Source organism: Portunus trituberculatus, chromosome 45, assembly GCF_017591435.1.
Source record: "Portunus trituberculatus isolate SZX2019 chromosome 45, ASM1759143v1, whole genome shotgun sequence".
Lineage (NCBI taxonomy): Eukaryota > Metazoa > Arthropoda > Malacostraca > Decapoda > Portunidae > Portunus > Portunus trituberculatus.
In genome coordinates, this window is record NC_059299.1 from 11,185,079 (window position 1) to 11,200,316 (window position 15,238).

Genomic DNA, 15,238 nt, shown 5'->3' on the forward strand with positions numbered 1-15,238 from the left:
ATTCATAGATCTTATTCAAATCTTCCTGTAACAGTATACAGTCCTCTCTGGTTTTTATAACTTTTAGCAACTTTGCATCATAAGCGAATAAATTCATATAGCTGTTTACTCCAATGTGAATGTTGTTTACATAAACTTGAAACATAATGAGGGCTAACACTGACCCTTGTGGCAGCCCGCTAGTTACTTTACTCCAAGATGAGTATGTATCTCTGATCACAGTTCTCATTTCTCTATCCTTCAAATACAGTAACCTCTTGTCTATTCGAGCAAGGTTCCACGCATTCCTCCTATGTTCTCTAGTTTCCAAAGAAGTCTTCCGTGAGGGACTTTATCAAATGCCTTTTAAATGTCCAGGTATACTGTGTCTATCCATCCATCTCTGCTCTCAAGTCCTGCAATAACCCTGGAGTAGAAGCCTAATAAGTTTGATACACATGACCGCCCTGTCCTGAACCAAAATTGTCTGTTCGATATGACTTGCTCCTCTTCTAAAAATTTAACCCATTTTTTTTTTTTTACATTACAAGGGCACTGGCCAAGGGCAAACAAAGTGTTGGAAAAAAAAAAATCCCGCTGGTTGCCAGGCCCTGTTAAGAAGAAAGTAGAAAGAGAAAAACAAAAAATCTAAAAGGAGGGTCCAGTTAACGTAAGAGGTGTCTTGACACTCCTCTTTTGAAAGAGTTTAAGTCATAGGCAGGTGGAAATACAGACACAGGTAGAGAGTTCCAGAGTTTACCAGTGTAGGGAATGAAGGAGTGAAGATACTGGTTAACTCTTGCATTAGGAAGATGGACAGAATAGGGATGAGAAGAAGTAGAGAGTCTTGTGCAGCGAGGCCGCAGGAGGGGGGAAGGCATGCAGTTAGCAAGTTCAGAAGAGCAGACAGCATGAAAACAGCGGTAGAAGACAGATAAAGATGCAACATTGCGGCGGTGACTTAAAGAATCAAGACAGTCAGTTAGAGGAGAAGAGTTGATAAGACGAAAAGCTTTAGATTCCACCTTGTTTAGTAAAGCTGTGTGTGGATCCCCCAGACATGAGAGCCATACTCCATACACGGGCGGATAAGGCCCTTGTACAGAGCAAGCAGCTGGGAGGGAGAGAAAATGGACGAAGACGCCATAGGACACCTAACTTCTTGGAAGCTGATTTAGCAAGAGTAGAGATGTGAAATTTCCAGTTTAGATTTTTAGTGAAGGATAGACCGAGTGTGTTTAATGTAGAGGAGAGGGAAGTTGAGTGTTATTGAAGAAGAGAGGATAGTTGTCTGGAAGGTTATGTCGAGTAGATAGTTGTAGAAATTGAGTTTTTGAGGCATTGAACAAAACCAGGTTTTCTCTGCCCCAATCAGAAACAAGTGAAAGATCAGAAGTTAGGCGTCCTATAGCATCTCGCCTTGAGTCATTTAATTGTTGTTGGGTTGGGCGTCTGTTGAACGCTGTTGAATAATGCAGGGTGGTATCATCAGCATAGGAGTGGATAGGGCATTGAGTCAGATTTAGGAGATCATTGATGAATAATAGAAAGAGAGTGGGTGATAGGACAGAACCCTGTGGAACACCACTGTTGATAGTTTTAGGGAAGAACAGTGACCGTCTACTACAGCAGCAATAGAACGATCGGAAAGGAAACTGGAGATGAAGGTACAGAGAGAAGGATAGAATCCGTAGGAGGGTAGTTTAGAAATTAAAGATTTGTGCCAGACTCTATCGAAGGCTTTCGATATGTCAAGGCCGACAGCAAAGGTTTCACCGAAGTCCCTAAAAGAGGATGACCAAGATTCAGTTAGGAAAGTAAGAAGATCACCAGTAGATCTGCCTTTACGGAAACCATACTGGCAATCAGAGAGAAGGTTGTGAGCTGATAGATGCCTCATTATCTTCCTATTAAGGATAGACTCAAAGGCTTTAGAAAGGCAGGAAATCAAAGCTATAGGGCGGTAGTTAGAAGGATTGGAGTGGTCACCTTTTTTAGGGACAGGTTGAATGTGAGCAAACTTCCAGCAAGAAGGATAAATAGAAGTAGAGAGACACAGATGAAAGAGTTTGACCAGGCAGTGAGCGAGTTCGGAAGCACAGTTTTTGAGAACAACAGGAGGGACTCCATCCGGACCGTAAGCCTTCCGAGAATCAAGGCCAGAGAGGGCCAGGAAAACGTCTTTATAAAGAATTTTAATTTTAGGGATGAAGTAGTCAGAGGGTGGAGGAGTAGGAGGAATATGCCCAGAATCATCCAAAGTTGAGTTGGTAGCAAAGGTTTGAGCGAAGAGTTCAGCTTTAGAAAAGAAGAGACAGCTGTAGAGCCATCTGGATGAAGTAAAGGAGGAAAGACGAAGAAGTAAAGTTGTTAGAGATATTATTGGCTAGATGCCAGAAATCTCGAGAGGAGTTAGAATTGGAAAGACTTTGACATTTTCTATTGATGAAAGAGTTTTAGTAAGTTGGAGAATAGATTTGGCATGATTACGGGCAGAAATATATAGGGCATGAGTTTCAGCAGTTGGATGGCTACGGAACCGTTTGTGAGCCGCCTCTATCATTGACAGCACGAGAACAAGCAGAGTTAAACCAAGGCTTTTTAGCTTTAGGGTTAGAGAAAGTATGAGGAATGTATAGCTCCATGCCAGAGATAATCACCTCTGTTATGCGCTCGGCACAAAGAGAAGGATCTCTGACATGAAAACAATAATCATCCCAAGGGAAATCAGAATAGTACTGCCTTAGTTCCTCCCACTTAGCAGAGTTAAAATGCCAGAAGCACCTCCGCTTAGGCGGGTCCTGAGGCTGCACTGGAGTGATAGAACTGGTAACGGAAATTAGATTGTGGTCGGAGGAGCCCAACGGAGAGGAAAGTTTAACAGAGTAAGCAGAAGGGTTGGAGGTTAGGAAAAGATCAAGAATGTTGGGCGTGTCTCCAAGGCGGTCAGGAATACGGGTAGGGAACTTCACTAGCTGCTCTAGGTCATGAAGGATAGCAAAGTTGAAGGTTTGTTCACCAGGTTGGTCAGTGAAAGAAGATGAAAGCCAAAGCTGGTGGTGAACATTGAAATCCCTAAAATGGAGATCTCAGCAAAGGAAAGTGAGATAAGATGTGCTCCACCTTGGAAGTCAAATAGTCAAAGAATTTTACATAGTCAGAGGAATTAGGTGAGAGGTATACAGCACAGATGAATTTAGTTAGAGAGTGACATTGAAGTCTTAGCCAGATGGTAGAAAATTCTGAAGATTCAAGATTGTGGGCACGAGAGCAAGTGGTGTCGTTACGCACGTATGCGCAACATCCAGCTTTGGATTGAAAATGAGGATAGAGCAAGTAGGAGGGAACAGAAAAGGGGCTGCTGTCAGTAGTCACAGACAACTGTGTTTCGGTTAGGAAGAGAAGATGAGGTTTAGTAGAGGAGAGGTGGTGTTCCACAGATTGAAAATTAGAACGAAGGCCACGAATGTTGCAGAAATTGATAGTGAAAGTATTAGATGAAGTGTCAAGACACCCAAGGTCGACAGCAGAGGGCAGTCCGACCTGGGGACATTTATGGTCCCTCCCAGAGGGGACTCCGAGGCAGGGCGTGGTGAAGCCATTATTAAATTTTGATTTGAAGAGAGTGTAAAAGTGTAAGGTGTTGTAGTGTAGTGTAGGAAGTAGTAGAAGTTGTCTTTAGAGGGCAGGCTGCAGCTGCTCAATTGTATAAATGAGACCACAAAGGGAACCGGGAAGAGAGGACACGGGAATCACTCAGTCTGCAGCACTGCCTACATCCCCGTAAGTACCTCTCCTGGAGTATTCCACCGGGCGGCAGGTGACTACTGCCTACTGATTCATTAATAACTACTAACATCCATTGGGGCTCACTTAGGATGGGAAAGTCAGGTTCAATATATCCACACATTACAGCGACGAATATAAAAAGGAAGAGGGAAACAGACAGACTATTATGATCCCTTTAATAATAAAAGGGAAGAGAGGAGCATCTGAGCTGATGTTTCCCCACGAGACAAACACACCTGGTATACAGCTAGTGTGGGTGGTGGGGAAAGGTAGGGTGCGAACTGTCAGACTGAGAGAGATGCGATATTTCACTGATACCTGGTTTCACAGATGATTGCCTCAGTTTTGTCGCTGGTAATTATTTATCAATCATTCATTGTTGCAGTCATGGGATCAAGAGAGAGTGTATGTGGTATTCAAATTACCATCACAGGTGAGGGTAAATGCACTTGTTTTCATTACAAATCAAATGTACTGTACGTACTACATACGTCCGCGCACGCATATCTATCTATCTATCTATATCTATCTATCTATCTATCTATCTATCTATCTATCTCTCTCTCTCTCTCTCTCTCTCTCTCTCTCTCTCTCTCTCTCTCTCTCTCTCTCTCTCTATATATATATATATATATATATATATATATATATATATATATATATATATATATATATATATATATATATATATATATATATATATATATATATTTGTATAGTGGATAGTGACATGAGAGCGCAAGCTTGTGAGTACAGTATACATACTACGTTGCTGAAAAGTAGAACAGGATTGAAAATGTTTATGATAATGATGAAACAAGCGACCTACGATATCACGTGAGACAGTGAGTGACGCATTATTTACTTGTAAACGAAAATAGTACTGACAGTAAAACACCTGCAGAAACACAGAAACACGGTCGTATTGAAGGAGAGGTGACGGGGATTTGCTGTATTGTCATCATGGGCAGGTAGTGTTATCAGTAGGATATTACCTAATACCTATATACCGTAGAACAACTATTATAGTAACATGCAGTGCCGGGTTTTACTGATAAATATGGCCTGTAGATGTGAGATGGGGGGATTCAAGGGAGTTGGGAAGCCATCTGCTCAGAATTACAGTAGTAGTTCCGTAGTAAATAATGAAATAATTCCAAGAATAAGTATCTGCCTTTACATATGAGGGGAGTATGATTACATCAGTCACACCAGACCGTTTTTGTTTTAAAGGCCGGTTCACATTTGTCAATTTGCGACTGCAATTACAAGTCGGTAGAGTTACAAACTGAATATATCGGTACATAGCGACTGGAAAAACCAGTCACTAAACAAAACCAACTTGTCGGTTTTGTTCAGTCGATTTGCGACTTTGTTTACGTTGTGACCACAGAGAAAGGTTTGAAAATGTGATGGCGATGTAGAAAAGAAGATTTGGAGTTGGTGAGGGAAAAGAGCACACTTGGGACCATGAAAGTGAATTCTACAGCAGAAAAGCTAACGGCCGGTTCACACGTCAATTTGCGACTAAAGTTGCAAGTCGCTAAAAGTATCTACTGAGTGATTTTAGTCGGAAGATGTTCACACTTCGCACATAGCGACTGGGGAGTGTCGGCTGGTTGGCGGGAAGTGAATATAAACAAACAGTAACCCAACAAGATGTCTTCCTTTGGTGATGATGATGATTGAGATCAAATAATATCATCACAAGTGTTCAATCCTCACCTCCAGCAACACCCTGCACAGAGGGGGCCAGTCACCGGAGAGCGGCACCTACCACATCAAACGTCTATTTGTGTAAGCTTTTTTTTTTTTTTTTTTTTTTTTTTTTTTTGCATAGAATTCACTGATGTTCTCTTTTTCCCTCACCAACGCCAAAATCTTTTCTACATCGACACCACATTTTCAGACTTTTCTCCGTGACGTCACAACGTTAACAAAATCGCAAATCGACTGAACAAGACCAATATGTTGGTCGTGTTTTTTTTTTACTTGTTTTTCCAGTCGCTGGACACCTATTTTCAATCGGAAACTACCGACTTGCCATTTCAGTCGCAAATTGACACGTGTGAACCTGCTTTGACGCAAATAGGCGTTTGATGTGATAGCTGCCACTCTCCGATGACTGCTTCACTCTGTTTAGGGTGTTGCTGGAGGTGAGGATTGAACACTTGTGATGATTTCAATCGTCATCGTCACCAGAGGAAGACATGTTGGGTAGTTTCCCGCCAACCAGCCGATATTTCCCAGTCGCTCGATCTGTGTGATAAGTGTGAACGTGTTCCGACTAAAAGGGCTCAGTTGACACTTCTAGCGACTTGCAATTTAAGCTTCATACTGACACGTGTGAACCCGCCTTATGATTCTTTACTGCTTGGATAAATACAAAAAAAAAAAAAAAAAAAAAAAGGGTTTACGTGTGCTTGTTTACTGAATTCAAAAAGGGAGAAATCATGTCATAAGAATAATAATTAAAATCTCTGGGCGCCATTAGTCTCAATTGTTTCGAATCTCAGGTATTCGGTAAGGCGTTTGTTCGAGCGTGATTCTGGAACCATTACTATAAGTGCGCCTGCGCGGTGATTGCTCACAGCTTGTGAAAAAAAGGAATAAATAAATAAATAAATAGAGAAAAATATCACCCAATGAAATGGCTTTATTGGCTTGCTATTCGTAAGTGAAGGCTGACTGTGACTGAGTGACTGTCCGCCATGATGCATTTCTCGATTACTCTCTCCGATGGTCCTGTTATGACTGTGTTCATTCACTTACTATGGAGGTAAGTTGATCGTTTTAATAAACGACGTAGCAGAGTTTTTTGTAATCACACGGTGTTTTTTGCTAATACTATGAAGTGTCCCAAGTGTTAATCGGGATGGAATTGTGAAAAACCGGTCTTTACGGGTTGGACAAGCGGCGGTACTGCAGTAACAGTTAAAGTCAGCTTAACCCCTTCAATACTGGGACATATTTTTACATTATACTTGTGTACGATTTTACCATTGACATTAGGAAGGGTATATAGAGGTCAGAAGATGAATGGCCATAATCTTCCCAATCTTAATCCAGCATAGGTGTTTCTGAGGTATAAAATCACCAAGTAATAAGCAGAATGGATATGGAAACCCGTTATGGTACTGAAGGGGTTATTAGTTAGGTTAGGCTAGAAAGAAAAACTTCCCTGGGGGTTCAAGTTAGGTCAATATCCTATTTTAGGAAAGGGTGGGGAGCTAGGCTAGGTTGGATTGGTTTACCTGCGAAGGTTTTCAAGATTGCTTTCCTGCCCAGGATTTATGGGGATGGAGACCATTTGCTGATTAGTTTTTTAATCATATACTTATCAAGGGAAAAATCTCAAGCCTTGTTTATGATTTTGAGGCCAATCTTTCACCAGTTCAACTCCTCTTCCTTGTTTTGGGGATAGGTGTAATTCTAGAAAAAAAAAAAATCACATAACCTATTATTTACATCTCTTGGCAAGTGTTCAAGTTTATGTGCCAACACATAGTTCATCCGAACATCTACATGGTATCTCTGGCAGCCTCCTGACTCTTGAAGTTAATCATATTCTGATCAGTTTTCTAGAACAATTCTCGGTGAACATTAAGACGAGCAACACAGTTTTATGTACTTATGTTTTCAGCTCTTAACCCTGAACGAACTTGGACACCTCTATTAGGATAGTGTGCCTTGTCTTAATATTTACCCTGTTGTCTATGAATAAGGAGGCACTAGTCTTTGGTAATGTTATCTTGCCTCAGGGCCGTTTCTAGTTCATCAGGCGCCCCAGGCAAGAATTCGTTATGGCGCCCCCCCCTCCTCCGGGCTGGAAATAATAACCTAAACAATTTCGAACACAACTAGCATCACAAGTTCCACAACAAAAACAATATACTTTATTAATAAATCATCTTCACGTATATGCATACACAATAAGGAAAAGTATACTAATGATTTTTGTAAATTTTAATAGAATAACACCATTATCTTATTATCTTTTATCTTGATTGGCTTATTTTTGGCTTTTTCGACAAGGATTTTTTGTGATCTACACACTGAGGCTGGAGGACAAGACACTTGCAGGCAGGGGAGAGGGGAGGGGTGGTCTACTAAAAGGCAGGCTTCACTAACTTCACCTCCTTTATTTACAAACACAAAAGGGTGGCACAGCTCACACACAGTTCATGGCAGTGGAAGAAACCGCGGGTCGGAGGAAGAGGCAAGGACAAACTTCCTGCACCTCGTCCAGGCTCCTCCCAGGAGCAAGATATGCCAGCGGACTGCCCGGTCCGTTAGCGTGGGGGTGTATGTGGGGGGGAAGGGCCAGGTGAGTAGAGGCACTCAGGTAACCGGCAGTACGTGTCCGCGTCAGCCAGCCAGCTCCGCCGTCACTCCCTCCAGCACTCTCACACTGTCCGTACTGTAGGCACTTCCCCGTCAGATCCACAGCTCTCCACTGAGCTACAGCCTCCCACAGGCTAGGCGCAGCCCTCCAGGCGAGCCCAAGACAGTAGGAAGACACCAGAGTGCAGGAATTACCACCAGCGTCCCAGGGCAAAACCAAAACAATCCCCCGCCTTCAACTCGCCATTCCCGCTCGCCCAGCTCCGCCTCTCCGCCTACAGCACATTATCGTACCCCGCGTAACAATATTAATTTTGGATGCCAATTTGGCGCCCCCCCCCAGCAAATGGCGCCCCAGGCGACCGCCTGTGTCGCCTGTGCCTAGAAACGGCCCTGTCTTGCCTACTGTTCATTGGTCAAGGCATGATGCATGTACGTATCTGTATTATGCCCCTACAACCTAAGCATTCATGTACTGTTACCTAGTTTATATCGGTGGGCCTTGACTTCATGACAGCATGCTATGGTAGTATACATACTCACTGTACTTCATGTCTATTAAGGTCTTTTTTATTATGCACTTTTATGCACTTTTTGAAAATCAACACCTCATGCCAAAAACAGTTTGATTAGTTTCAAGTTAGGTTAGAGTAGCTTAGTTTTAGAATTTGGTTAGCTTAGATTGAGTTTGTTTTGGATTAGGTAGTCAGGGACACCAAATTAGACAAATTTAGCATTTCCCTAAAAACTAGAGATATTTGGCAAGTAGTTATGATGCTTACAGTTTGCCATGTGCACACCAGCATGGTAAATCATGGCCATTTTAGAAAAAGTTAATATGATATTTGTAAAAATATGTTGGATAATGCATAGTTATCTGAAGTAAAGCAGAATTGAGTAATACATATAATATTATTACAGCCATTGTGATACTCTGATGAAACTACTACATAGTGAAAAATTCTCAGGGCACAGCTGTATGTTAGAAAAAAAAAATAAATCTAAACTAAGTAGAATAAAGATAAATGTAGGGAAAGAACAATACAAGGTAAGTTCAAATCCCATAGGTTGTAACATAATAAAACTCAATATGCATGCTCATCTCACTCCTTTCTGTCACTTGCTTCACAGGTCCCGAACAAAGCTTGTGCGAGATACAATCTTCTTGAATCCTGAAGGACCAACAGACCTTGAAAAATACACATTCAGCAATGCCCTGTCCTTGTCAGTGCAACTTGGCATCTGGGAAGCAGCACTTGATCAGTACATTGACAACATTGAATATGTTTCAGAGGTACATATCTGATTGCTTCAACCTTATCTCACCCAGCCCCCTTTTCTCTCTCTCTCTCTCTCTCTCTCTCTCTCTCTCTCTCTCTCTCTCTCTCTCTCTCTCTCTCTCTCTCTCTCTCTCTCTCTCTCTCTTTGTGTATTTACCTAGTTGTAGTTTTACAGGGCCTGGGCTTTATGCTCGTGTGGCCCCGTCTCCATATCTACACTTATCCAATCTTACTTTAAAAGTATGCACACTCGTTGCAGACACTACTTCTTCATTTAAACTGTTCCACGTCTCAATACATCTTTAGAAACTGTATTTTTAACATCTCTCAGACATCTTCCTTTTCTCAGCTTTTTACTATGCGATCTTGTGCTTCGAATGTCATATTCTTCTCTCAGGATCAGTTTCTCATTATCCACTTGGTCCACTGTTGATCAATTTAAAAACTTGTATCAGGTCTCCTCTCTCCCTTCTTTGTTCCAGGGTTGGTAGATCCATAGCCTTTAGTCTCCTCATATGTCATCCCTTCAAATTCTGGAACCATTCTTGTAGCCATTTTTTGTAGTCTCCAATTTCCTTATGTGTTTCTTTTTATAAGGGGTCCACACTACTCCTGCATATTCCAATCTGTGTGTGTGTGTGTGTGTGTGTGTGTGTGTGTGTGTGTGTGTGTGTGCGTGCGTGCGTGTGCTTTTGTATTTGTCTTTTCTCACTCATCAACTTTTTCATCACTAGTTTCTATTATATTCTTTTCAATAACTACTTTGTTTGTTGTCCATCTTTTATTCTTTTAAAACTATTTTTTACCTTTTTCCCTTTTGTTCTGCTATCTTTCCAAAGTGATGCACTCTTTTATGCTACTTTGTCATTCGTTGCCTTGTTTGCATCACTGTTTGGCAATCATTTCACTCTCCTACTCTTTCCCAACCCAAGTATTTTACATCCCTTACTCTTTGTATAGTTCCCCTAAATTCACTCTCCTCTCTGTTTCCCTTATCTCTGCATCATCCATCATTCTTTGATTCTTTTAGCAATGTATCTTTGTGTCTGCTTTTGTGACACTTACATCTCTGCTCTGTCTTCATTGACAGGAGCTTAGCAAAACAGGCCGGGTGGTTCTGAGTCAAGACCAAGTACTGCAGAGGATGGGTCAACTCTTTGCTCTGAGGCACCTGGTGAATCTCAGCTCAGATTTACTTGATGTTCCTGACTTTTATTGGGAACATGAGAACCTTGAACAACTGTACAGAAAAACATCAGAACACCTCAGTGTGTCCAAGCGTACCTCGGTGAGTTTAGAATGTGTTGTGTGTGTGTTGAACATCAGCAACTGCTTCATCTACAGTGTCTTCGTTTCATTGAACTATGAGTATTGAAAGAGGTTTGACAAAAGGTAATATTTTATTAATGCTAATAGAATAGTTGTATTGAGTTTCATTCCATATTCTTTAGAGGTAACAAAACTAAGATGAATTAATCTGTAAAGTTTTCTACACATTGATAACCAATTTTATTCATATATGATTTTTAGAGAAAAATCAGATGTCTTTATTCTTGGTATAGCAAAATTTCTGGATTGACTCAAAATTACACAATTGATTGCCTCTGAGTTAAGACAAATGGGACAATGTCATAGAATAACTTGTATCAGCAGTGTGTTATACATCTGTTCACTCAAACACTCACACAGTATTAATATTAAAGTATTTGATCAGTGGCAAAAAAAAAAAAAAAGTTTTTGGTCTAATGAGTCACATTAAAAACATTTACATACAGCTGAGTAAGTGTCTCTCTCTCTATCTGAAAATGAATATTAAGCTAGTCTGTGTTCCCAGGTGATGAATGTGAAGCTGAGTCACTGTGTGGAGTTGATGGAACTCCTAAAAAGTCACCTCAATGAGCGACACTCGGCCCGCCTCGAGTGGATCATCATCATCCTCATCATGGTGGAGGTGGGCTTTGAACTCCTCCACTTCATTGAGCGTCTCCTCTGAGATTGTGAGATGGAACACGAGGAAGAGGAAGACTGTAAGACTATTGAGCAAAAGAAGGATAACACCAAAAGATGGTTGTGGTACACAAAATCTTTGAAGGTAAATTTCATAAATGTTATTGGTATGTAAGTTGCTGCAAATCAGAGAATGGTCAGTTGAGGTAAAATAGATTCATTAAAGGTACTTGAATTAATATATTTATTTACTTTTTGTAGTTATTTGTTTTCATATTCATTTGCTAACATTTTCTTCTAGTGTCTTTGTATATAATGGCTCATGCTAATTGGTATTGTTCTAGAAAATTCAGTTAATTGCTTTTGTTTGATTTAGTATTTCAGATTAATCAATATCTGTTTGGGTTAAAATCAAGTAAAGGTTAAATTTGACACTAAGAGAATAAGTAGTAGAATCTCTCAACAGAAATTCATTTAATTCATGCAAACTGTATTGCAGATAGCATACTTTCAGTATCCTTAAATAATATGCAGGAGATAAATCCACCAAGTCCTCATTCTTAATACTTCTATGCCTATCATAAAAACATTGAAATGTATGTGATAAGCCAGCTCTACTTGTACAATGAAATTTTCATTGTGAATGTAGCATACGACAAATAATTCAATATTGACGGTGTGCTTGAAGTAACATCCATATGGAATACATAGAAATTTTGTTCAGAAACTCTAAATTCCCCAAACTAAGATTGAACATCCCCATGTCCCCATCATTGCCTTGATATTCCTAAGTTCAGGCAACACTGACAGCACTGCTGGTGAAGCAGTAAGAGGGAACAAGTGGGGCAGCTCAAGTGCTGAGGTAGTTCATTCATGTTTGGAGGAAAATTTATGTTCATCACTAAAAATGTACTATATGTATGTGATTCAGATTCAGAAAAGTTAACATTCAGAGGTTCAAAAGTGCTTATAAAAACAGTGTTGTGCAGTAAATCAAAATTGAAAATTAATTGGCCAAACTAATTAAGGAAGCTTTATGAGTTTCCCCAAAGTGCTGAGTGGAGATGTATCAGTTTCCTCATCCACAGAACATTTGCTTGGTTGTTAACATCTGCATTTGCATTCACATCCCCAGCTCTGATGAATTAAACATCCATATCTGCATCCACAATCCACATTTGTGATGAAATTGATATCCATATCTGGTGGATACATTTTGAACATTAAAGGGTACAGAGAAGAGAGGTCACAAAGTTGAAGAAAATTGATTAATGTTTATGTAATTATCTTCTGAAATTACATTATTTATTCATTTGTCTTTTCAATTTACACAACCTAATGAGCCATGAGCTCTGTGGAGGGGCAGAAGAGAAAGAATTTTACATAGTGACTATGTATATATATTTTGTAAATATGTAAAAGTTTGTGTGAACTGTTAGTAGTATTGTATATAATGTACTATATATATAGTATTGCATAAATAATCAAGAAGGGAAGCACTGTGGCTGACAAGGAGAGAAAAAGTGTGTGTGTGTGTGTGTGTGTGTGTGTGTGTGTGTGTGTGTGTGTGTGTGTGTGTGTGTGTGTTTCACTGTTTGTTTGTTTGATCTGCTGCAGTCTCTGACGAGACAGCCAGACGTTACCCTACGGAACGAGCTCAGAGCTCATTATTTCCGATCTTCGGATAGGCCTGAGACCAGGCACACACCACACACTGGGACAACAAGGTCACAACTCCTCGATTTACCTCCCATACCTACTCACTGCTAGGTGCTACACGTGAAAGGAGACACACCCAAATATCTCCACCCGGCCGGGGAATCGAACCCCGGTCCTCTGGCTTGTGAAGCAAGCGCTCTAACCACTGAGCTACCGGGTGTGTGTGTGTGTGTGTGTGTGTGTGTGTGTACCCAGTTGTACCTAGTTGTAGTTTTACAGGGCCTGGGCTTTATGCTCGTGTGGTCCCATCTCCATATCTACACTTATCCTATCTTACTTTAAAAGTATGCACACTCGTTGCAGACACTACTTCTTCATTTAAACTGTTCCACGTCTCAATACATCTCTGGAAACTATATTTTTTAATATCTCTCAGACATCTTCCTTTTCTCAGCTTTTTACTATGCGATCTTGTGCTTCGGATGTCATATTCTTCTCTCAGGATCAGTTTCTCGTTGTCCACTTGGTCCATTCCGTTGATCAATTTATAAACTTGTATCAGGTCTCCTCTCTCCATTCTTTGTTCCAGGGTTGGTAGATCCATAGCCTTTAGTCTCTCCTCATATGTCATCCCTTCAAATTCTGGAACCATTCTTGTAGCCATTTTTGTAGCCTCTCCAATTTCCTTATGTGTTTCTTTTTATGAGGGGTCCACACTACTCCTGCATATTCCAATCTGGGTCTTATTATAGTACTTATCAATTTCTTCATCATTTCTTTGTCCATGTAGTGAAATGCTACTCCAATATTCCTTAGCAAATTATATGTTTCTCTAAAAATTCTATCAATATGGCTTACTGGTTGATTGTTTTCTTCCATCGTCACTCCTAAGTCCTTTTCCTTTTTAACTTTCTCCAGTTCTACTCCATCTCCCATCTTATAGATTCCCACAGGTCGTCTTTCACTCTTTCCCATTTCCATGACATGGCTTTTGTTCACATTGAATTCCATTTCCCACTTCTTACTCCATTCCCAGATCTTATTTAGGTCTTCTTGCAGTATTTCACAATCCTCCTTTTGCTTTATAACTCTGCACAGTTTCGTATCATCTGCAAACAGATTTATGTAGCTGTTCACTCCTTCTGGCATGTCGTTAATATAAATGAGGAAAAGTATTGGTGCCAATACTGACCCCTGTGGCACTCCGCTTTCTACTGCTCTCCACTTGGACTTCATATCTTTAACTATCGTCCTTATTTCTCTCCCCCTCAAATAATTTTCTATCCATCTCAATGTGCTTCCTTTTAAGCCACCCTTCTCCTCTAACTTCCATAGTAATCTTGCATGTGGCACTTTGTCAAATGCCTTTTTTAAATCCAAATAAATACAGTCAACCCATCCTCTCTCTCTTGTACTCTATCAACTATTCTAGAATAGAAACTCAATAAATTAGTTACACAAGACCGTCTTTTCTAAAACCAAATTGGCTATTTGATATTAATTGGTTGTCTTCAAGGAACTCGATCCATTGTTTTTTTATTATTCTTTCACACATCTTGCATATTACACTAGTTAGTGATACCGGTCTGTAATTTAAAGGTTCTTCCTTCCTTCCGCTCTTATATATGGGAACCACCTCAGCTCTTTTCCATTCTACTGGTACTGTTCCATTTTCTATTGAGCATTTTATGATGTATATAGGACTTGCAAGTTCTATCATACATTCTTTCAGTATTCTGCCTGAGACTTCATCTGGTCCCATTGCCTCCTCTTCATCCAGTTCCTTCATTGACTCTTTTATTTCAAGCTTGGTTACTTTAATCTCTTTCATATAGATTGTCTCTCTATTACCCTGTGGCCTCTCAAATTTGGATTCCTTAGTAAAGACCTCCTGGAATTTTTATTTAATAGTTCTGCCATACTTTTGGGTCTTCCACCATCCCGTTCTCTCCTTTTAACCTTTCTATTGTTTCTTTTTGCTTAATTTTTCTATTTATGAATCTATAGAACAATTTTGGTTGCTCCTTACATTTTTCGACAATGTCTTTTTGAAGTTCTTTTCCTCTTCCTTCCTCACCTTAACATATTCATTTTCGCTGCCTTGAAGTTTTCCTTATTTGCTGGATTTCTATTTCTCCACCTTTTCCATGCTCCATCTCTTTTCTCCTTTGCCCTAGCACACCTTACATTAAACCAATCTTTCTTTCCTTCTTCTTTAGGTCTATATTTTGGGACATATT

The 15,238-nt window shown here is 40.2% G+C and overlaps 1 protein-coding gene across 1 annotated transcript; it reads left to right on the forward strand.

Moving 5' to 3' along the window:
• Nucleotides 1–6,237: 6,237 nt before the first annotated feature.
• Nucleotides 6,238–12,651, forward strand: LOC123519619 (required for meiotic nuclear division protein 1 homolog). The gene is made up of 4 exons (XM_045281057.1): nucleotides 6,238–6,547; nucleotides 9,244–9,406; nucleotides 10,483–10,680; nucleotides 11,227–12,651. Exons 1-4 carry the CDS (start codon nucleotides 6,480–6,482, stop codon nucleotides 11,383–11,385), a joined length of 588 nt encoding a protein of 195 aa, XP_045136992.1. The 5' UTR covers nucleotides 6,238–6,479; the 3' UTR covers nucleotides 11,386–12,651.
• The last annotated feature ends 2,587 nt before the right edge of the window (nucleotides 12,652–15,238 follow it).

What these genes read in the sequence shown, in the direction of transcription:
- LOC123519619 (XM_045281057.1), top strand. Translation starts at nt 6,480, where the DNA reads ATGATGCATTTCTCGATTACTCTCTCCGATGGTCCTGTTATGACTGTG. An exon ending in TTCATTCACTTACTATGGAG is followed by an intron (nt 6,548 to 9,243) that starts GTAAGTTGATCG and finishes CTTGCTTCACAG; the next exon opens with GTCCCGAACAAAGCTTGTGC. An exon ending in ACATTGAATATGTTTCAGAG is followed by an intron (nt 9,407 to 10,482) that starts GTACATATCTGA and finishes CTTCATTGACAG; the next exon opens with GAGCTTAGCAAAACAGGCCG.